The sequence below is a fragment of the Lepisosteus oculatus genome, chromosome 19, assembly GCF_040954835.1.
Source record: "Lepisosteus oculatus isolate fLepOcu1 chromosome 19, fLepOcu1.hap2, whole genome shotgun sequence".
NCBI classification, from domain to species: domain Eukaryota; kingdom Metazoa; phylum Chordata; class Actinopteri; order Semionotiformes; family Lepisosteidae; genus Lepisosteus; species Lepisosteus oculatus.
The window spans coordinates 16,715,355-16,737,583 of NC_090714.1; the positions used below are offsets into that span (position 1 = coordinate 16,715,355).

General features: G+C 49.1%; 1 protein-coding gene across 1 annotated transcript; it reads right to left on the bottom strand.

Annotated features, from left to right (window-relative positions):
- Positions 1–947: 947 nt before the first annotated feature.
- rac1a (Rac family small GTPase 1a) lies at positions 948–14,131 on the bottom strand. The gene is made up of 6 exons (XM_006637213.3): positions 13,578–14,131; positions 6,111–6,182; positions 5,238–5,355; positions 4,421–4,483; positions 3,369–3,528; positions 948–2,831 (listed from the first exon to the last, which is right to left on the bottom strand). The coding sequence occupies exons 1-6, from the start codon at positions 13,610–13,612 to the stop codon at positions 2,701–2,703; spliced, it is 579 nt and encodes a 192-aa protein (XP_006637276.1). The 5' UTR covers positions 13,613–14,131; the 3' UTR covers positions 948–2,700.
- Positions 14,132–22,229: the final 8,098 nt, after the last annotated feature.

A 22,229-nucleotide genomic window follows, 5' to 3' on the forward strand; every position in this document is an offset into this window, starting at 1 on the left:
CATATGGTAATGCTCACAATGCAATCTGCATTATAATAAATACCCACACCAAAATGCCCCATGTATTTGTAGTGTCACTGAACTATGAGTAACAGCTCTATTATAGGCTGTTTAACTCTGGTCGTAAAAAGTTCAGAACTACTTGTTTCATTACTCAATAAATGCAGAGGAGTCTTAAAGCCCTGTTCCTGAAGAGCTGCAGTGACTGGTTTTCTTACATTCAAGCCCTTGGCCCAGTCAAGAACAGATTCTCAAGCACAGAGTGAAGACCCTTCAATACTGTCAATACTCTCTTGTCACATCTTAAACATGTGCATATAGAGTACCCATATTATTGTCTGCATGACACTAGCACGTAACACCATAGAACACAATGAACCATGGTTTACATGCAAGCTGAGCCTAAAGGTGCCTGTTGAGATCACGTAGGCCTACATTCCATCTCCTGAGGAAACATCAGGAAGTTTAATTTGTCAAAATAACATGACTGGATATTTTTAACACTGGACAAACTAGTTTTAAATTTGAGTGTGGTAAAGAGGGGTGTTGTGACCAAGGGTATAGTACATGGTGCACAAATGTTTTTTTTCTTAAAGGTGCTCGCCTTCACAACTCACCCTTTCCCAACTGCAAAAAAACAGCCCTTTCCTCAACTATCTAAAACAAACGGCATACTTTTGTAATGTGTAAGTTTGGGGCTTAAAAGCTGTAAGACAAACAAGAGGCAAAAGGTACGTCACAAGTACAGTAGGTATACAAGGAATAAGTCTTGTAATTTTTATAAAGTGCAAAGAACTCCCATTTAAGGAACCCTACTACACAAAAGAGAAAAGCAAGTTCAACCTGCTCCTTTCTGGAAATGAAAGAAGCCTTGTATTTAAGAGTTTTAATTAAATTTATTGGCTTTTTTAAAGTCGGCAAAAAAGATTGCTATATATTTCATGATGTGAAAAATAAAATCACCTTCTTTAATGAAAAAAAACCATAGAAAGCTCAAACTAATAAATCAATTTTTCTTTGTATTCCTTACCCTTTGCTAGAATGCTTCAGTAAAGATGCACTTTTAACTGTTTTCACCTAGTGGTTCAAAGTTGAAAAAAAATACAATACATATAAACATTGCAATTCTAATACAGGTCACTCAGTAATTGCAGTAAATTGCATAATAGCTGCAGCGTTTATAAAAGCTATAGCTGTAAGGGAATATGGTAACAATTAGAATGTGCTTTAGCGGAGGTAATGAACAATAGATAATGCTTACAGTGTTAATTTAAAAATACAGTGATGTGTAGCCTCAATGGAGAAAACAGGAATTGTTAAAAAAATTACAGCCAATTCACAGGATTAAAACACCAAACGATTATATTTAATTCTGTCATCACCAGCAAAGCCAAGCTGTCAAGTATTTAATTGAAAACCCTAATTCACCTAACCTCTATTATTACAGTATTCAAAGAAGGAAAAAAAGTGTTACAAGATGCAAATGGACTTTTAAGAAAATGACGGGCTTAATACGGTTTATTTTAAACAAGGGAATGGCTTAAAATGCGATTATAAATGCCCCAATACCAATAAAGGTACAGAAACCCTGAATGTATATCCCAGGCTTAGAGCTTCACAACACAATACCCTGGCAATCCAGTCTCAGAACACGGTCATTAGTAAGCAGCTCCCTATTTAACAGTGGGGGTTTTCAGACCATTAAATCAAGTGACGAGCCTTCGGCAACGGAAGGGACTAGAAGGGCAGGTCAAGCTAAAACAGAGAGATGACGTTCTACCAGTTGAGTTTCAACACTCCTACTGAAGCACAAGATATTGAAAATACTGCAACTTCCCTTCAAATACCACAAAGAAGACAATTTAGGTTCACTACTTTTCAAATAAGCATGTGGACAAAATACCCTTCCCAATAAACACGTTTTTATTTTGTTTAGAAACTGCAGTAAGAGATGGATTCTTATACAACCTATTCTTATACCAATAAAGCCATTTATTGGGAATCAACTCCATTCTGATGATCACAGCAAAAATCTTCTATTAGCATTATTCTCTGACTTGCTTTGCATGGCTATATAGTAAACAGGCTAGCATTCGGGAACAAGGCGTACTAATTACTGGAGCAGATACGCTCCTCTTTTTAATTTATTTTTTTCCCCCATCGTGAACCATTTCTTTTTCCGAAGACCCCTTTAAACAAGCCTGGACTTCATCTTCACTTTGCAAAGAAGCGAAACTGTAAAATAGCAAACACTCGGTTTGCCTGTGTAGTGTTTGCAACCCCACTTCCAAAGACCCACAATTAATTGTAGTCGGCATTTTGGCAACTTGTCAATTCAATACGGCTGAAGACTGTAAACACTATGCACTCTACAGAGGAAGGGAAGAAAGGGGAAAAGAGCCCAGCTGTTTACCTTTACCGAAAGATTATAAAAAGTAATTTTTAAAAAGGCAGCAGTTATTTTTCTTTTTTTGGGGGGAGGGGATTTGGGTGAGGGTAAGAGTCTTCCCCTCTCCCCGAGAGCTAACGATAAAAACCTGACTAAGATTTTATTTATAACACCAAAGGATTATAAGAAGTACTAATTACAATAGAAGAGAAACAAAATGGCATATCTGAATGCATACGCTCCGTGTTATCTGCTCTTCCCCCAGGTGAGCTCAGACTGCAGTGGTGTTTTTCTCTCGTCAGTGTGTGGGTTTAGAACAGCCTGCACTTCCTCCTCCTCTTCTTCACGGGAGGTGGGCACAGGACTGCCCGGATGGCTTCGTCGAACACTGTCTTAAGGCCTCGTTGTGTGAGAGCTGAGCACTCCAGGTACTTCACCGCACCTGTACAACAGGATCAAAACACACACGAAAGGCTGTTTCTATTTCTTTGTGATAAAGCACTGCCAAGAAATCTGATCCTTCCAAATGAAAACGCGAAGTACTTGAATGGGACAAAAGACAAGAGAACGTTCATTTCACAGGTGCACTACACAGTTACTTTTCAGGGTGCTGTAAATTTCTTACAGCACCTCAATCATTCATGAACTACTACACCTCTTACACAGTGCTACTACACTGACAGCTCCCAACTGATGCTGTTACTGTTCAGGCACCAAGACAACACCTTTCAGAAAAAGTGACTTAGTGCTTAGAGACAATCCTGCCACACTGATTTAATATAGTAGATAGTTTGATCCAAAAGGATGGAGGTATCCACTCCTCTCGTGGTCCAAGTCATAGGGATCTTTAAATGAACACCCCTTGGAACATTAAATTAATTCACCTGGTGATTAAAAAGGTCATGTGGACTAAAAACTAGCAGAGCCCCTGGGTGCTGAAGAAAATAAGCTAGCACACCCAGCTCAAAAGGTGCCATACCGATCTCTTTGGCCATGGCCAGGCCCTGGGGGTAGGTGATGGGAGTGAGCTTCTTCTCCTTCAGCTTCTCAATGGTGTCCTTGTCGTCTCTCAGATCAAGCTTGGTGCCCACAAGGATGATGGGAGTGTTTGGGCAATGGTGTCTCACTTCAGGATACCACTATAACACAAACAGAACAGTCAGCACAGCAACTACAGATAAATGACAATGATAAGGATAAATATGGTTTAACTTTTGACCAGACTTTTTTATAAGCCTACAGCAAAGGACTACAAGAAGCTCCCCCTCCTTCATATTTATATGCAATGATGTGCTTTATTCTTAAGTATTAAACAAGGCCTGAGGCTACGAGGAAAGCTGCGTTTAATCAACTCTGATACAGCATAATTCTGTCAAACTGATTACAACAACATTCGAAGTAAAGATAGTTAAGAAGACACCTCATCTGAAAATGTAACTGACTGGTCTCAGAATCTGTTTGCATATGCCCCCTGTGTAGGTGAGAGTCTGACTCATGTCACACAGCTTGCAATCACACCAAAACTGCAAACCGATTATGGTGCTAATAAAAAATTACTTTTAACAATGTAAATCTGTTCAATATTGGCCCAACTGGGCAAAGTTAAAAGCTTCTGCTGCTTTAAAGGGACCCAAAAAACCTGCACAGACCTTTCTAGATACCAGCTGGCAGTTTCCAGGAGAGAGAAGCTAAGCTGTACACCACAGACTGCCCTGGCACACAACCAGCCAGCGTGCTGCTAAGGGCTGATGCTCTGTAAGTTTTTAAGCGTACAATCTCCAAGTGTATGACATTTTGCCAATTTTCAACTACAAAAATACACTGAAATATAGCTGAAAATGAAACCAATTTACCAATACAGCTACACGTTTAGCTCTTATAGGCTCTACCCATCACAAAGGAACCTGAAGAAGAACACAAGCACTCAGGAAATTTACAGCAGGCAGCCTCCTCCTCCGAGAGGAGCTGTGACCTCCAGGAAGCCGAGCCAGAGCGATCGGAAAACTCGAACACCGCCACGATCTTACTCACCTTGGCGCGGACATTTTCAAAAGACGCAGGGCTCACAAGGGAGAAGCAGATCAAGAACACATCCTAACAGGTGAAAAGGAAATAAAGAGCTCCATTATAGCAAACTGTTTTTTGGTGTTTTACCACCTGACAGCCATGGACAACTGCCTTTTCATCACTGTACAAGGTGTCTGCCACACACATTCATTTTTAAATCGTTTTGACTAAGTGGGACTAATGTGCTTAGGAACTTCAGATTTCTTTTTGCTTTCAGAACCTTATATAACTTTTTTTTTAATTACTTCCCTTTCAAAGACTCCAGTGATCTTCTCAGACTTATGTGAATTACTTCACAGCTGGATCTGTTCTGAAAACTCAACAGCGCTTGCTAATCAGTTCTCAATACTCCTCTAATTAAATCTACTGCCCTGGCAGAATGCTGACCCAAACACATGCCAGCCTCACTCTGCTGATTCTGTTCAAAATAACAAGAGTTCAGTCTGTATTTTAGGAATCGTGAGGAAACAAAAACCCCTTTCACTTCCTCCCAGCCCTGTCATATTGCTTTGCAAGATTAAATTTGGCTGTGCTGAGAACAGCACCAGGCTTTGTTTGCCTCAAAACATACAAAAAAGGCATTACTGATGTGCCAGCGACTAATAGCTCTGGATGGTAAAACTATCAGGGAAGCCGGATAAGGAGCAGAACAAACAAGGCAATAACAGTGAACCACCCCCTCCCTATTTGTAGGGCATTGGCACTGCTTCGAAACCGCTTTACAGGGGATGAGGCATCCTGGCACTTTTGTGGAACAGAGTAGAAGTGGTCTTAAATGTACCGTCTGTGGGTAGGACAGAGGACGCAGCCTGTCATAATCCTCCTGTCCCGCAGTATCCCACAGTCCCAGGTTGACAGGCTTCCCATCAACCATCACATTGGCAGAGTAATTGTCGAACCTGAAAGGAAGAGGAATAATCAGAGCAGAGAGACACGGGCGAGAGCGGAGACTATGGGACTGCGCTGAACACCCAAGAACAGGAGGCACTTCTTTGCCTAAAGGGTGGAACAAGCTGCCCGGCCATGTTGTTGAAGCCGAGACCCTGCCTTCTTCCTACAAACAGCTGGATGAGACTCCCGTGTCAATTAATAATTACCTATCTAAATGGACCCAACGGCTTTCTCCCGTTTTTGTAACTTTTCTTATGTGCTCATGTCCAGAGCACGTTCAGCTGATTTACCTTCCTAACTTCAGGAGAAGAGTCCGAGCTCTTGGGATGTGGAAGCTGAGTGCCTAAGGGACTAATCTGTAACAAGGTCACAGCATGACCTCAGCACTTCAGCATCCATGACATATGTTCTTAAAGACTCGGGTATTGCAAATTTAGATTCGGCCATCTTCGCAAGGCTCTAATGAGAAAGAGATTTAAAGAGTTGGGTCATTGGACTGTGTATAGAATGTTAATTCTAATCACACGCCGAAAGTGCTGGAGGACAGATTTCAACAGGCTCGGAGTGTAGCTCCTGCGTGGCACACTGTACTTCATGAATGCGGCATTGACCTCAATTCTGGAAGCAAACCCTCAACCCCACCCCATTTCAGAGAAAGACCATTAAATCATTCAAGATTAGGAACATCAGAATGAAACCTTTGAATTAAGCCCTTTAATAACAACTGAAAGATATACAGGACAGTCGAAGAGCAAAGACTTACACTGTTGGGATGTACTCTCCAGGGAATGCATTGGTGGTATAGCTGATAAGCAGGCATGTTTTACCAACAGCCCTGGAAAAGAAAAGAGGGGAAAACTGTGAACGGACTTCAAAACATGTCGATCTTCAGATCGGCAAAGAAGAGGAGATCAAAGACTTTTCGACCTCTCTTCAGCCGATCAAGAACTGTGAATATTTCGACAGGCATTCCTTTAAATCCCAGAAGGGCTCCAGGGTTGCAGTAAGAGGATTCTAATGGTACCTCTGCTGGAAATGCACTAATAAAGCTCCTTCCCAAGCCAGAAAACTTGCATCAAATCGATGGCGCAACCCACGGTGGCCCATATAGAAAAGGAGAAGCAGCACTGCTGCATTTAGTTTAAGGAAAATTAGTCAACTGATGTGCAGCCAATTGGATGAGAGAGGTATGAGGAACATGCACTTTCCTGGTAACATTACCCCTGTCCCGTAGAAATATTGCAACAACTTCCTTGTCTGGTAGTCTGCATTCAGTAATTCAGTGACATAATCTGCTTACTCCTGTGTGTGCGCTTCTGCAGGACAAAGTGTCCTAGAGTGCCAACAACATAACAGACGGTCTGAACCGGTGTAGTTAACGCCGTCCAAATTTACCTGCGCGTCCACATAAAAACTGCAGGGCAACAGATGAACAAACACAAGCATTGCAGACATACGCCGGGTGGGAACCGGAGGATCAGTGATTCAAGCCACCCTCATGCTCAGATTGCTCTGTTACATTCCAGCGTCCCTCAACCTTCTGGAATTCGAAGGGGTGTTAACCTGAATTAAGACGGTTTTAGTCAGCTGCGTTCATCATCTCTCTCGCCTATCCAGAAGCAGGTAGAAGAGCACCATACAAGGTGACACAACCTTTACAAATGAAGGTTTCATCCCACTGTCCCGGTGAAGCTCATCTGCTGAGTAAATGGGTTGATTGCCAGTACTGCAAAGGCGTAATCCCAGTTCGGCTGGGCAAACAAGGGCAGATGGACCTGCTGAGTCACTAAAAGCCAGAGCAGTACAGCACGCCAAACACCGTTGACCTCATTTTCACTTTATTTTCACAGAAAGAGCGAACTACAAATTCTGCAATGGATTAGCACTGTCCAAGGGATTACTGAGCTAATCCTTGCAGTAATCTAGCCTTTTCTCCAGCATGCAGTGGTTCCAATCACACCGCACTCTAAACCCAGCCCAGCTGCACAGCAGTTTCAATTCCTCCAGCTGAATGCTACTATAACAGCTCATTGTTTTATTTATAAAAATTAGGGTGTGCCCTTTTCCCTCTTCCAATCCAGAAATCTCTTTTCAGCTGGAAAAAAAAAAACGGGGGGAGGATAGTTAAACCGCTGATCTATGAACAAGTACATTAAACCAACCTGCAAACTTAGGTGCACACAGACTTTGAAACATCTTGAAAAGTTCTACCAAATCATCACAGAGACCAAACAGAAGTATACTACTTTTTCTTGTAGATCTCTGGACCTTTAAAACCCATGAAAGTGAATCATTCAGGGGGACAAAAGAGCAAAAAAAAAATGCCGCCCAGCCCACCTGGGAGTAACTGATCAGAAGTCCAAAGTACACCTCTCTCATGACAGTGCTGTTGAAGCCAGAAGCTCCTGACCTTACACTGTACAATGGTTCGTTATGCGGTTCATCATGCCTTTGAGAGTTTGTTCCAGTTCTCTCACTTATTTTTTTTGGTGTTCCACTCTCACACAAGTCCCCTTCCCTAAACAATTGCTCCCACCCCTGAACTGCAGGACGGACCTGACAAGAATGCAATCAGGCTGTCCATATTAAATCCTACAGGAAAGGGGCTGACCCTTCCCACAAAGTCCTGTGTCCACAAACGTTCAAAGTTGTTGGGGGGCAGGGGAATGCTTAAAACAAGGTAAAACGAAAATATTAGTGCCATGTTTAAAAATGCATTAAGACTAATATTTTTTAGTTCACATGAGAACAGAATAGATTGTGAGAAACAGCAGAGCAGGAGAGCTTAAAACAGTTTTTATTTTGCACTTTCAATTGAGATTAAAACGAAAAAAACGGGCTAGAAGGCTGCAAGGTCTTTCCACTTGCGGACTGAGAATGCGCACAAACACTCCTCCTTAAAAGGAGCTCAAGAGGAGCGCTGTTTGCCTTCGTCCTCTGAACTGCGCCAAGAACTCCAACAGACTTTTTTTTTTTTAAGTGGAGGGAGAACAACTGCAAGAGCCTTTCAAGCAGAGCTCCTGTCTGGACGAGGCCGGCGGTGCTGCACTGCGGCTCCCCTACTATCACACAGATCACACTGCAGACGCACGGCCTCACGATGTCAATTACTCAGACCGCATGAGCTACAGTGGCAGGGTTTTGTCAGGATGGCTGGGGGCTGTTTGCAGAAATGGCAGGCCAGGCTCTGGCAGCAGCGGGTGGGAGGCAGGGGAGATATAAACATGTCGGGTGGGGATAAGATTGCTGGCACAGATGATGTCGCAGGGAGCAAGCAGGGACCTGCCCGGTCCCCAGCCCCCTCCCACACCTCCACACACAGGAGCTGCTCTCCAGTCAGAGCCAGCAGATAAAAGACACTCCAGTCCCACAAACAACTACGCAGCTTCTGCTGCCATAAACTAACATCTGGAAAAATGCTCTTGTTGCAACGATGCTTTTTCTTTCAGTCTTTATCAGACCCATTTTACGGGGGGGGGGGGTACTTTGCTTTCTTTGTCGGACGAAGGGAATTATTAAAATGTGAAACATGCAGCAAGCCAAAAAGAAGACTAAAAACATGAAGGAAAGATATGATAACACGGTACATTGATCCTGTAATTCAGGCATAATCCGGAAAAACTGAAAAGAAAGAGCAAAACTTCCCCATGTTCAAAAAGGCTACTAGTCCCATTGATGCTGACAGCACAGGGAGAGGTAGGCAATACTCTTGAGGACTTTATGCCGTTTAAATAAAAAAATAAAAATAAAATAAATAAAATAATTCCCAATTTTTAAACTCTAAAACCTGACTATTGGAGAAGCTGTGAAAAGTGTTAATCCTTCCCGCCCAACTTCTGTTTTTGTTGAAGCGACCGCAACAGCAGCAGTAGCACAAACAGCCTTCAAATAAAAATGATAAAACGACAAAACTGGGTTTGGGACGGTTAGGAATGTTGGTGACCCTTTTCATCACTGACCCCGACCCGGAAAAGAGGAGAGCGCTGTTCTGGTTCAAAACAAAAAGAGAGAAGAGTGCCTAACAAGCACAGGGGAAGGGGAGACTCCTTTCCTACATGACACAGATGTTCATGCAGGGGGCAGTGCTGAGGGGAGGCTGGGGTGTGCTGTGCAATGACATCCTCTCTGCCCCAAGGCACAGGAGTGACCTCAGCGCTGTTTAGTCAGAACTCCAGCAATCCCTCCCCACTGTATCACAAATTCCACACGCCCACTCTCTCGGCAGGAGGAGGCCAGTTGCGCAATGCCAGAGACCGGGAGAGCTGGAGACCTGCGCTGCTCGCGCGCGCACACACACTGAGCTCGCCTGACGTATTTCCTGACAGCTTCTTGCTGTGAGGGGGAATAAAAAACTTCAAGAAACAAATCCTCAAAGGCGTTTGAAAATTCCAGAAGGACTTCTTTCCCCCCGACCAAGAAAACAGCAAAACTACAACAGGACAATGTATATTTATCATTATAATGTCTGAAACACCCCTACGTAACAGTTCAAAAAAAGCACTGAGGTTAATGAAGATTGCAGGCTTTCGACAACTTATGAAAACCAATAAAAAACGTGTATAAAAAACACTAAGATTTTGTTCTCCTCAATCTTAAGAGACAGCTATGATTTGAGACTTTGACACAGGACAAGAGGAATGAATCAAAATAATGCCAATTCTTAAAAATGCCAACAAAAAAAAGTGCAGAAGTATAAGAGCCATTCAGAATAAAAATAAAAACCACACAAGTAAAAAGCTGATTGAAATGTTCACATAGCTGTCCGTTTGCATTTTTTTATATTTTAAGAAGCTTTTTATTCTAATCCTGCTTTTCCCAGAAGACTACAAGCAAGATTTAGAGACTCAAACGTAACCTTCCATATCAGTGCAACCATCTATCACTGCTTTATTTTGCAAAGCCACAGAAATCAAGAACTTTTGATGTTATAGGCATGTTTCTCATCTTCATCCTGTATTATGTCAGTTTAGTACTGCAGCTTCTCAGTTAAGAAAGTGCAATATGTAAATGGGCATCATCTTCTCAAAGGCAACTACAAACATCTTCCCACAATATTAACATCTAGGAAATCCCAAAACATCACTCCCATGTTGTGACTGGACTTCTGCAGTATCCCCCTCCCCTCAGTATGGATAGAAGAACTAAGCTTCTATTGCTACTTCCAGCTAAACCCGTTTAACTAAAGAAAATAAATAAATCCTCAACAAAATGGGATTGTTTTGTGAAAGAAGAAAAAAGGCCCATTTCAGAAAGGTGCACCTAAGATTTAAATAGGATTTATTGTACATTTATTGGTATTGGACCCAATAAAAGGCGTTTCACCTGCCTTACAAAGTGATATAAACCCATTAACCTGCTGATCCAGCAAGTATGTAAAAGTGCTGTGTTGCACAGAAAACACCTCAGAAACATGCACTTGCTGCGATTAGTTAAAAGCCTGCTTTACAGGTAAGAGGGAGACTTCACAACAGTATAGTCCGTTAGGATGAAGGAACTCGACCATCTCTCACCTGACTCAAATTCTAAAACAGCGGACAGTCTAAATGACAAAAGAATTACACCGCAACACAAACACGCGAGACCCAACAATTACACACAGGAAACTGAAAAGCCTGTGGTCAAGACTTATTTTTGTCCACTGATGGTTAAAATGGACAAGAGGGCCCTGATCACTCCTCACTGTTTTCACAACATGGCCTGTTTAAAAAAGAATTGGGAATACATTTGAAGCTTGGCATGATCTGGACACATGGTGTCAGTAAACCTACAAATAATGCCACCAAATGGCATTATTATACTGATGCTTCTGAAATCCTACACCACTCTCAACCAGCAATGACCTGACCTAGTTTACTGCTCGAGAAGGAACAATAGTGAGAATATGGGAGGTACTTTAGAAATCCTCACTGTTCAAACCAAATGTCAACGCAAACTGCAAAACATTAAGCCTCTCCAAATTCAAGTTGGGAAACACACAGAAGTCTGATATTTCTAAGAAAATCCAGATGAGAAGAATGGTCATTCCCAGTCTTCAATCACCAATGGTACAGAGAATCTACTGCAGGCACTCCCAGTCCAATACATCTCTAAATATGTATTCCCAAAAACCTCTGTTTCTAAGCACTGGGAATGCTTTTAAGTTGCTGGGCAATAAATAAAGAAATGTATTCAATTAACAGAGCTTGGTTCCTTGAAGACTGACAATTTCCATTTCAGATGATTTCTAAATTACTTAAATCTAACAAAATTGCCTCAAAATGGTTCCATGTCCTCAGAATGTGATTTGAGGGAGACCCACAAACTGGTGGACAGGGGCTCCCCTGAAGCAGGGCAGGAGATTCCTGACCTCTGGGACCCTTATTATACCTATTTCCTGTAAAACCCACATCAGAGACACAGGCCACAATTAGATAAAGGAGACCAATGAGCTGCATTACTCAATTACCTTATACAAGGAAGGCTCTGGAAAGTTGTTGCCTGTGATCTGACGAGCTACCGAAAGTATAATCTCACCAGCATTGGGGCCCATTTTGTGACTCCAAATCATACCAGCTTTGATAGAAACTTATCTAAATCCAACAGGCGACCTGAAACAGTTGTAGTTGTAAGCAGTCCACACACGGTTAAGTTTAGAAATCTATACAGTCTTGCCGTTTTCCATGTTTGGCTTCTAGTGCTTATACTGCACACAGGGCACACCATGCCTAGATCAAGAGAGGCAAAAATGGTAAGATTTCTGATTTAGCTCCCCATCAATATCAAAACCTGCGGCTGGAGTTAGTTTAAACAGTTTTTGCTTTGATCCAAGATGACAAAGTGCCCTGCTTTGCGCTGCTGTGCTTGTGCCTTCAGGGTTAAGACAAAGGGAATGCCGACAGCAAGGATCTGAAACAGTTCATGAAGGGTCTCCTGCCTGTTGCCCTGCATGAGGGCTCCACCTCTATGGCTGATCTAATTAACAGCGTGACTAACGCTCCGACCAGGCTCCAAGTATTTCACAGGTAAGCGCCTCTCCAATCATGTCAAAAATGGGGCAAACTGTAAAAGCCTTTAGAACAAACTCGGCTACGAGGATAAAGTTAATAAGCTTCACTGACTGCTCGGGCTGGAACAGAAAAGGCAATCAGGACCTTCAAGACTGAAGATCCCAAGACATGAAGAACTACACCACACAGTCCCTGTGTTTTTGATGCATTGCAAGCACAGACAGGACAACTTCTAGCCCAGTTGCAAACTCCAGTACGCCGAACGACCCACCATTAAACTCCTCCTTTCAACTAACACTAAGAGTCTTAAACAACCAGCAGCCGCACGGTGAGCTTATACAAGAGCAAAAGACAGCATGAACTGATGCAACACACACCGAAAGACTTCAGAAAAAACTTCAAAGATTCTTTCTAAAGGCGTGTTCGATGTCATAAGTCACCTGTATCTGACAAACTGCAGTGTGAAAACGGCTATCGGTAGAGACGAAAAATACTTTGCCCATAAGTAGCAACCAGAAACTATTACACGCTGATCTACTGAAACACTAACAGGAATGCATGAAACCCCTAAAGGTAGTTTTTAAATTGCAAAATACAATTGCGCTCCCATCTATAATCGCCCGGTAACTTAACATATTTTAAACAGAGCAACTTCTGCCATGCATGTTTAAAAACCCTTCGGTAGTAAACAAGTACAGTCGGATCGCCGTTCTCATAACTTCGATACAACGTTTAACTGGCCAGATGAAGCCCGAACCGTCTTTTCATTTAAGATTAAATGACCGGCAAACGAGATTAATCATCAAAACGCAAACCAAGCGAAGAAAACGGACGCAATCGCAAACGGATCGACATGAGCGAACTCGACAATACAAAAGAAAAAAAAAACACCGATCAGTTAAAAGATTTGTTTTTTTTGGCCACTCGGTAAACTTTAGCCGGCCTCCACGGAAGTTTGATAAGCTCGTAAGCCACGGCTTCAAAGAGCGCTCCGGAGGGAAAGACCAGTTAATTATAGGTAACTTCCCAGCAGCCAGGTTACTTTCCGACACGGCTCAGGGCTGGAAAGCACGGGCAAGCCCAAAATAATTGAGAGAGACTTTAAAACGCGGCCCCCCGGCCTAGAAACCGAGCAGGAATACGGGTCGGGAGCGGGTGTGGGAGAGTTTTCCAACATTTTCCAAACAAGGAGAAGTTGGAGGCGGGGGGGGAGAGAAGAGGACAAACATCGCAGATAAACTCACCCGTCCCCGACAACCACACACTTGATGGCCTGCATCGGTCCGGTCCGGTCCGGTCCGTCTCCGGGTCACGTCAGCTGCCGGTTCGGGTGCAAGAACAGACCCGTCTTTGTTCCCGCGAAGTTGCTTTTCCTCCCCTTTCCAAAAGCAAAACAACCCCCCCCCACAAAAAAAAGGGAGGGAGGGAGGAAGAGGGGGGAAAAAAAAGGAGAGAAAACCGAACAGAAAGCTTCTCCCCACTTCAGTCACGACACCGAGGCAAGCCCGACCGGGTCCTGGAAGTGTGTGTGTGTGGGAGGGGGAGAAGATCAAATTAAGACAAGCCAAACGCAAAACCGCCACTGAAGCGCGAACAGCAACACGCAACACGCCGACTCCCTGTGTCGCGTCCGACTGGAACTTGAGCAAACAGCCACCACCCCAAAGGAAGGAAAAAAAAAGTCGGAGCTGAAGCTTTAAGCGGGGAAAAAAAAAACTCCGGCCCTAGACAACAGAAACTGTAGCTCCCAGCTCCCTGCGAGTCACTTCCGGCCTCTCCTGTTGTCCCGTGGATCCAGGGGACGAGCGCCGGCCCTCCAGCGGCGTGAGCGCGCACGCCTCCTGGCTTCCCGAGGACCGCCGGCTCGGCGACGGGAGCGCAGAGCCACAAGCGGGGCGGGGCGGGGCAGCCGGGCGCGCACGCTGCTCTCTTCGCGGGGGCGAGGAGGGCTCTTGGAGCTGGGGGCGCGGGGGCGCGCGTTCAAGAGGAGGGGGGAGTTTGTCCCGACACGTGTGGGAGGCGATTCGCCCGGAGCACCAGGCTGAGCGGTTTCAGTAGTTTCGAGATCCCGAGAGTCTCATCTTTGTTGTGTTTTTCTCCTCATACGGGCTGTTTCAAGTGGGAGACCCCAACATTTCATTTTCCTAAGAAAATGAGTTGGATGCAATAAGCTGACAATAATGCATGGAAGGCTGTCTCTCGAGTTAATCAGAGAATTCCTCAACACAAATTGTTCCTTAAAAGGAATGCTGCCTGTATGAACATATGGACATCAGACCTGATCAGTGTCCCCCTGAGAGCTGGGGACACAAATGATATAGGACCTGCATGTGCAGAAACATGAAAAACACACACGAAATGAAAAGAGATGAGAATCAGCCGCCTGTTTGAAGTCTGAAGGTCTGCCTGAGCGTATTGGGTGGGAACACGCCACCACTGACATCTGTGGGAGAGTCATTGATAAGAAATAACGAAAGAGTCTGTATCCCATATATTCCTGTACACACTGGGATCCAGTAGCGCTTCGTACAAGAGGTAGGGCTCATCCCATACTGGATGTTGGTTTACAACAACACTAACAGAAATTCTTCTTCACAGACTGAAAAAAGACACCGAATCTGATGCAGGGAGGCAGACGCGCACAATTGCTTTTCCTGTATTTATTACTTTGACCTCATCTTAAGGCAAACAAGTTCGTATGGAGACAGATCTCAGAAATTCGTTGTTGAAATGGTTGAGATTTAAACTACACATTTCAAAAGAATAACAGTCTGTCACCCCTTCCTCTTAAACATACGCCTATTATATTTCAGCCGACACTGGTCTTCCACTGCTGTAACTAAGACAGGCCCATTCAGTGAGTTTATGGTAACGCTGTGAGCAACGGTTAGCAACAGTAGTTAATTTCGTACGCCGATCTTCCAATAGAGTACCGCATAAATGATAACGCAGCCTGCCTCTGTCCAATAATTCCTTCTAAATTAATCTACCCACGTATCACTGTAGAAATCTTATGGTGTAAAGGTTCTTGAAAAGTATTAACCGTATTCATATATGTTAAATTGGCTGATTCAGTTTTAACGGGTTTTTAATGCAAGTTAATTCCCATTGCGCTAATACATTTAAACTATGACTATCGCTTCTACAGGAGAAAGCGATAAAGAAACGCTCAAAACTTGTTCGTCTGATTCAACTTGTTCGTCTGATCACTCCGGCGGGATATGAATGTATTTTTTGAGAACGAAATAAGCCAGGTTTAAAAATACTACGCGGCGGTGCCTATTTTTAGAGACGACACATGGTTCGGAGAGCCACAGGAAGTCAGCGCAAGGCTGCGCATCCGTGTGTCTCACTATATCGCTCCGGCTGACCGAGAATGGTGAAACAGTCCGCTTCTGTCACAGCGTTACCGATTCCCGAAATATCCGAGAGAGTGGCGCTTCAGAGGGAAGAGATGTGAACCGTGTTCAGCAGGAACAGCGCCGATGGGTCGCGGGTTCTGTCAGACGCCCTGGTGACATTACGGACACTGTTTCGGGAGGGGTGTGTGCCCTGTCTTTTGTATGGCGGGTCTGTCTCAGCTGGCGTTGAGGCTTCCGGGGTCCGCCGGCAGGACTTACGGAGTGTTTTCCAAAGGTCTGACGAGGACTTTATTAATCTTTTTCGATCTAGCCTGGCGGCTAAGGATCCGTTTTCCCTACCTCTACCTCATAGCCTCAATGATGTTCAATGTGCGATTACAGGTGAGCGATTTCTCTCTTACCTACGCCACAGGTAAGAGTGACATCACGGGAGTGTTTTTTTTTTGTCTTAGAATATACTGTAGTTTCTGACAAACGCGAATACGTCACGGCCGGAGCGATTTCTGCTCGTGTTAAATAATTTCCCTTTGCTATAAATGACATTTCCCCCCTGTAGGAGAAAATCGCGGATGAACTTAGCTGTGATAGCAGGGAAGAGCATTTCTGATCGTGACACAGAGTTTTAACATATCAGTCGCTGCATTTATCGACACCACCCATTTACGAATCTCCTTTGAATAAATGCGGTGAAGGCACATCTCAATTTTAAATGTAAAGTTTGTAATTATGTGGTGTTTTATGTCCAGAGCTTTTCTGGAACATCTGCCCAGAAATCGAGGATTAAGAAAAGCAGTTTGCTTTCATCCCCTTTTAAGCAACGTCAGTGTCCAAGTCCAATATGCATGCCTTCGTTTCATTTGCTTGCTTTTATGTCAGTTTTATACATATTGTAGCGTATTGCAGGTTCTTTCTCAGAACTAAAGAACAGTGGAGACGCGATTAACCAAGCACTGGCTTTATTTTACAACCACACCAAAACCAAACACAGGATCTACACAAACATGAGGAGTCTGACGAACACGTACACACATTTAGGGTGGTAATTACCTAACAACACACTCTACTTTTACAGGACTACACAGGGTACTAGAATTACTAGGACATTATTTACACAGGCAGGGTCAGCCGCTGGTCATCGTGCTGACCCTCAGACTCTTCCCGGCTACCACTCCCAGCATGCCCAGCGGTACTACGAGCGCCTAGGGGCGCTTCCTCCTCACCACCAGGCGAGGGCGTTACACTGCCCCCACCTGAAGCGTCTGGCGTCTCGCCGACGTCGAACACCCCCCTCAGGCTGTACTCGTATTCGGCCAACTGCTGCGGAACCCTGCGTGAGCGGCCGCTGCGCCGCGGTGACGGCTGGCGATCCACGGACGCCCCACTATCGGCCGGCTCCGGCCCCGGCTGCTCCTCTGGAGCCTCCCCACACGGCTCCTCCTCCCGGGCCCGGTAGGGGGCCAGGCGGTCTCGGTGCAGGACCACCACTCTCCCCCGTGTTCGCAACCGGACACGGTAGCAGACCTCGCCCACCACCCCGAGTACCTCAGCGGGCCCCTCCCACGACGGCGCCAGCTTAGGACTGAGGCCTTTGCGGCGCCGCGGGTTGTACACCCAAACCGAGTCCCCGGGCTGGAAGGCAGGCCCCCTGCAGCGCAGGTCGTAGTACCGCTTCTGCCGGACCCCCGCCTGTGTCAGGTGGGTCCGTGCAAAGCTGTGCACCCGCTGCATCCGCTGCCGCAGGTCCCACTCGTAGTCCGGTCCAGCCGGCGGTGCCGACCCGTCTCCGGGCGGCAGGCCGAAGACCAGGTCCACCGGTGTTCGCATTTCCCGGCCCAGCATGAGCGAGGCCGGGGTGCACCCGGTGGATTCCTGGACCGCGGTCCGATACGCCCAGAGCGCAAGGGGGAGGTGGCGGTCCCAGTCCCGTTGGTGCCGGGACACCAGGGTGGCCAGCTGGGTGGCGAGCGTCCGATTAAACCGCTCTACCAACCCGTCGCTCTGGGGATGCAGCGGGGTGGTCCGCGTCTTAGTAATCCCCAGGCGCTGGCACACTCTGGCGAAGACCTGGGACTCGAAGTTACGCCCCTGGTCACTGTGTAACTCCTCCGGCACCCCCAGCCTGGCAAACATCCCCTCCAGCAGTGCATCGGCCACCGTGGGGGCACTCTGGTCCGGGAGGGCGTAGGCCTCCGGCCACTTCGTAAAGTAATCCATAGCCACCAAGACGTAGCGGTTCCCGGCCTCGGTGCGCGGAAACGGGCCCAAAACGTCCACTCCCACCCGCTCCATAGGAGCCCCCACCTGGTGTTGTTGGAGGGGGGCCCGAGAGCGCTCGGGGGGACCCTTCTGCGCCACGCACACCGCACACGTTCGGCAGTACCGCTCCACGTCCCGGTGGCAAAGACCCCAATAAAAATGGCCTCGGAGACGCTGCAGGGTTTTTTTACCGCCGAAGTGCCCCACACCCGGTTGGCCGTGCACCGCTCGGAGCACCGCCCCGCGGAGCGACCGAGGCACCACCAGCTGCCACCGTACCTCGCCACTGGAGGGTACCCGCCACCCCCGGCGCAGCACCCCGTCCTTTACCTCCAAGGCCTCCCACAGGGCGCAGAGGGCCTTGACGGACTTCGGGTGCGGGGCGAGCTCCTCTCGTGTAGGCCGCACTCCTGCTGCCCTCCAGCGGAGCACCGGGCCCACGTCAGGATCAGCTGCCTGACGCTGCGCCAGGTCTGGCAGGCCCACCCCCAGCGGCCCCTCCCGGGCCGTGGCCGCGGCGCTCACCCCCGCCACGGTGCGGACAGCCTCCTCACGCTGCTCCCGCCGGGCGCAGTGATGGCAGTCCGCGGCCTCGCAGGGGCGCCGCGAGAGAGCGTCGGCATTGAGATGGCGAGACCCCGCACGGTGCACGACAGTGAAGTCGTACTCCTGCAGGATCTCTATCCATCGCGCCATCTGTCCCTCTGGCTCCTTAAAGTGGAGCAGCCAGGTGAGGGACGCATGGTCGGTCCTCAGCCGGAACCGGGTCCCGAACAGGTACGGCCTGAAGTGGTGGACCGCCGCCATCACCGCCAGCAGCTCGCGACGGGTCACGCAGTAGTTCCGCTCAGGCCTAGTCAGAGCCCGGCTATAGTAAGCCACTACGCGCTCCCCATCCGGCCCCTCCTGCGCCAACACCGCCCCCACCCCCGAGTCACTCGCGTCGGTGTCGAGAATATACGGCAACCGCGGGTCGGGGTAGGCCAGCACGGGGGCCCCCACCAGAGCTTCGCGCAACCGGCCAAAGGCAGTCTCACAGCCCGAGTCCCAGTCAAAACGGCGGCCCTTGTCGGTGAGGCGGTGCAGCGGGGCGGCGATGCTGGCAAAGTCCCGGACGAACCTCCGATAGTACGAGGCCAACCCCAGAAAGCTGCGGAGCTCCGCGACGGTGCGTGGAGTCGGCCAGCCCCTCACTGCGGCGACCTTACCTGGGTCCGTAGCCACCCCTCGCGGTCCAACAACATGTCCCAGGAAGGTCACCTCCCGCCGCAGGAGCTCGCACTTGCGGGGGTTGAGCCTCAGGCCAGCACGGCGGATGCAGGCCAGCACCGCCTGGAGGTTCGTCAAGGCCTGGTCAAAACTCCGTGCATGAACCAGCAGATCGTCCAGATATAACACGCACTGGTTCCGCGGGACCGATGCCAGCACCCTCTCCATCAGCCTCTCGAACGTCGCCGGGGCATTGCACAGGCCAAAAGGCATGACAGTAAACTGCCAGAGGCCCTGGCCGATGGAAAAGGCCGTCTTCGGGCGAGCATCGGGAGCAAGCGGTACCTGCCAGTAGCCGCAGCGGAGGTCCAGGGAGCTGAACCAGGTCGACCCGGTGATGTAGTCCAGGGCGTCATCTATCCTCGGCAGGGGGTAGGAATCTTTCCGGGTGACCTCATTCAGCTTGCGGTAGTTGACGCAGAACCTCCACGAGCCGTCTTTTTTTTTAACCAGTACGGCTGGCGCCGACCACGGGCTCGCGGAGGGCTCAATCACCCCCGCTGCGGCCATCTCCCGGATCTTTTCCTCGGCGGCGGTCCGCTTGGCGTGGACCATGCGTCCTGGTGGGATGCGGATGGGCCGAGCGTCGCCGGTGTTGATCTCGTGTTGGACCAGGGCAGTGCGGGTGCAGTCCTCATCCCTCGCCGCAAAGAGGTCTTCGTTCTGGGCGAGTAGCTGCTGGAGCCGCTGCCGCTGGTCCTGATCGAGGCCCTCGCAGCTCCGCTGGAAGAGGTCCTCAACGGCACGCTTCGCTTCCACGCAACGCTCGGCCCCCGCCGCCGCCTTGTCTGGCCCCCCGGCCGACTCAGGGGCAGGATCCGGCACGCTCGCTCCCCGGCTCGCAGGCCTGGTCTGCCCCGGCGACTGACGCCGCCGCCGCCGCCGCTGCCTCTTGTTCCCCCGGCTCCGGCAAGCCCGCGTCCCTCGGCCCTCGCCGGACCTGCCCTCCACCAGGTGCAGTCGCTCCCCCTGCCACACCAACTCCTGCCGGTCCAAGTCCAACCTGGCCCCCACTCGCTGCAGTAGGTCCAGCCCCAGAATGCAGTCCTCCTGGATGGGTGCAAGGTAGCAGGGGTGGCGCACCGTCGCTGCACCCAGACGGAAGGCAAGCACCCGTTTCCCCCGGACTGCAGCGAGCTGTCCCGTCACGGTCCTCAGCCGCAGGCTGGAGGCCTCCCATCCTGGGGGGTTGGTGCCCTCGGTGTCGGGGAGGACGCCCGGCCGAAGTAGGGTCACTGATGAACCGGTGTCGAGTAGGGCCAGGCAGGGTTGGTCCTCAATCCGGCAGTGGAGGTACAGGCCCCGGCTACAGCCGACTCGCCCCACGGTGGCGTGAGGGGCGCCGGTTTTTACAGCGCTCTCCGGAGCGGGGGTTGAGGTGTTCAAGGACGGCCTTCCCCGCGCTGAGCCGCCCCGTTCCCGTTTCCCGACGCCGATCGGGGAGAGCGAGGTTCGGGTGCCCGGCAGACCCGGGCTCGGTGTCCTCTTTTCCCGCAGCGGACGCAAATCAGCGTGCGGGGCTGTTCCGCGGCGGTCGCTGCACGGGCTGGCTCCTCTTCCCCCTCGCTGGATTCCTCCGTCGCCGCCTCGGTCAGCCGGCAGGGCGCACTGCGTCTGCTGGCGCTGCCAGTCACCCCGAACACTACCTCAGCCCGTGTAGCAAGGGCCAAGGCCTGCTCCAGCGATGTTGGCGCGGCCAGCTGCACGTGGCGCCGCAGCTCCTCGGGCGAGAGGGCCTTGAGAAAGGCCTGGAGAGCCATCTCCCGCTGCGCCTCCCGGGGGAAAGTTGGGTATCCTCGGCGGGCGAGGAACATGACATCCGCGGCGACCGGGCCCAGTCGCTCTCCTGGTCGGCGCCGCCGCAGGGCCAGCCTCTCCCGCATCAAGTCCGGCGCCTCCTCTACACCGAAGCGCAGCTGGAGGGCTGCTGCCAGCGCCGTGTAGTCGCCTCTGTCCTCCTCCGGGACGTCCAGGAGCACCTGGCAGGCCGCTCCTTCCAGCGCCGCCGCCAGGTGGCCGGCCATCTCCGCCCGGCTCCAGCCATTCGTCCGGGCCGCGAGCTGGAACTGCGCCTTATAGGTCTCCCAAGGCGCCTCACCATCGTAGCGACCTGGTCGCACCCGCGCCGATGGGTGTGGGAATCGCTGATCGGCTCCGGCAGGGAGGGCATCCTCTCTCCGGGGCGGCCGCCCCAATTCCACTGGCGGGACCACTACTGGGTAGCCCTGGTAAGGGCTGTGGCCACCTGTCGCACCCAGGAGTTGCTCAGGCTCCTTATGTGCGCCGCCGATGGGTTCTGCGTCTTCCAGCGTCAGCCGGCGCTTTATGGAATCGGGTAGTGTCTGCCACGAGTTGTTCATTCTGCCCGCTTCTGACACCAATGTAGCGTATTGCAGGTTCTTTCTCAGAACTAAAGAACAGTGGAGACGCGATTAACCAAGCACTGGCTTTATTTTACAACCACACCAAAACCAAACACAGGATCTACACAAACATGAGGAGTCTGACGAACACGTACACACATTTAGGGTGGTAATTACCTAACAACACACTCTACTTTTACAGGACTACACAGGGTACTAGAATTACTAGGACATTATTTACACAGGCAGGGTCAGCCGCTGGTCATCGTGCTGACCCTCAGACTCTTCCCGGCTACCACTCCCAGCATGCCCAGCGGTACTACGAGCGCCTAGGGGCGCTTCCTCCTCACCACCAGGCGAGGGCGTTACAATATTATGTTTGCTTTTTACAGGTCCATATTGAAATACACTAGTGAATCTAAGGACCCTGAGAACGACACGTGATTTTTAAAAGGACGATGCTTTCTAACCCAGCCTTTGGCTGACTTCCACTACATATGTAATGCTGGGAAAATCAAGATGAAGAATGACGCAGCCGAGTTACGTCATCGTTTCCTCCCCGCCCCCTTTTTCGAGAGGGAGGTTCGTGCCTTATTTCACGGAGGGCACTGTGACGTCACCGCCGAGGCCCAGCGCTGCTTCCGGC

What these genes read in the sequence shown, in the direction of transcription:
- rac1a (XM_006637213.3), bottom strand. Translation starts at nt 13,612, where the DNA reads ATGCAGGCCATCAAGTGTGTGGTTGTCGGGGACGG. An exon ending in GGAGAGTACATCCCAACAGT is followed by an intron (nt 5,356 to 6,110) that starts GTAAGTCTTTGC and finishes TCTTCCTTTCAG; the next exon opens with GTTCGACAATTACTCTGCCA. An exon ending in GGCCATGGCCAAAGAGATCG is followed by an intron (nt 2,832 to 3,368) that starts GTATGGCACCTT and finishes CCTGTTGTACAG; the next exon opens with GTGCGGTGAAGTACCTGGAG.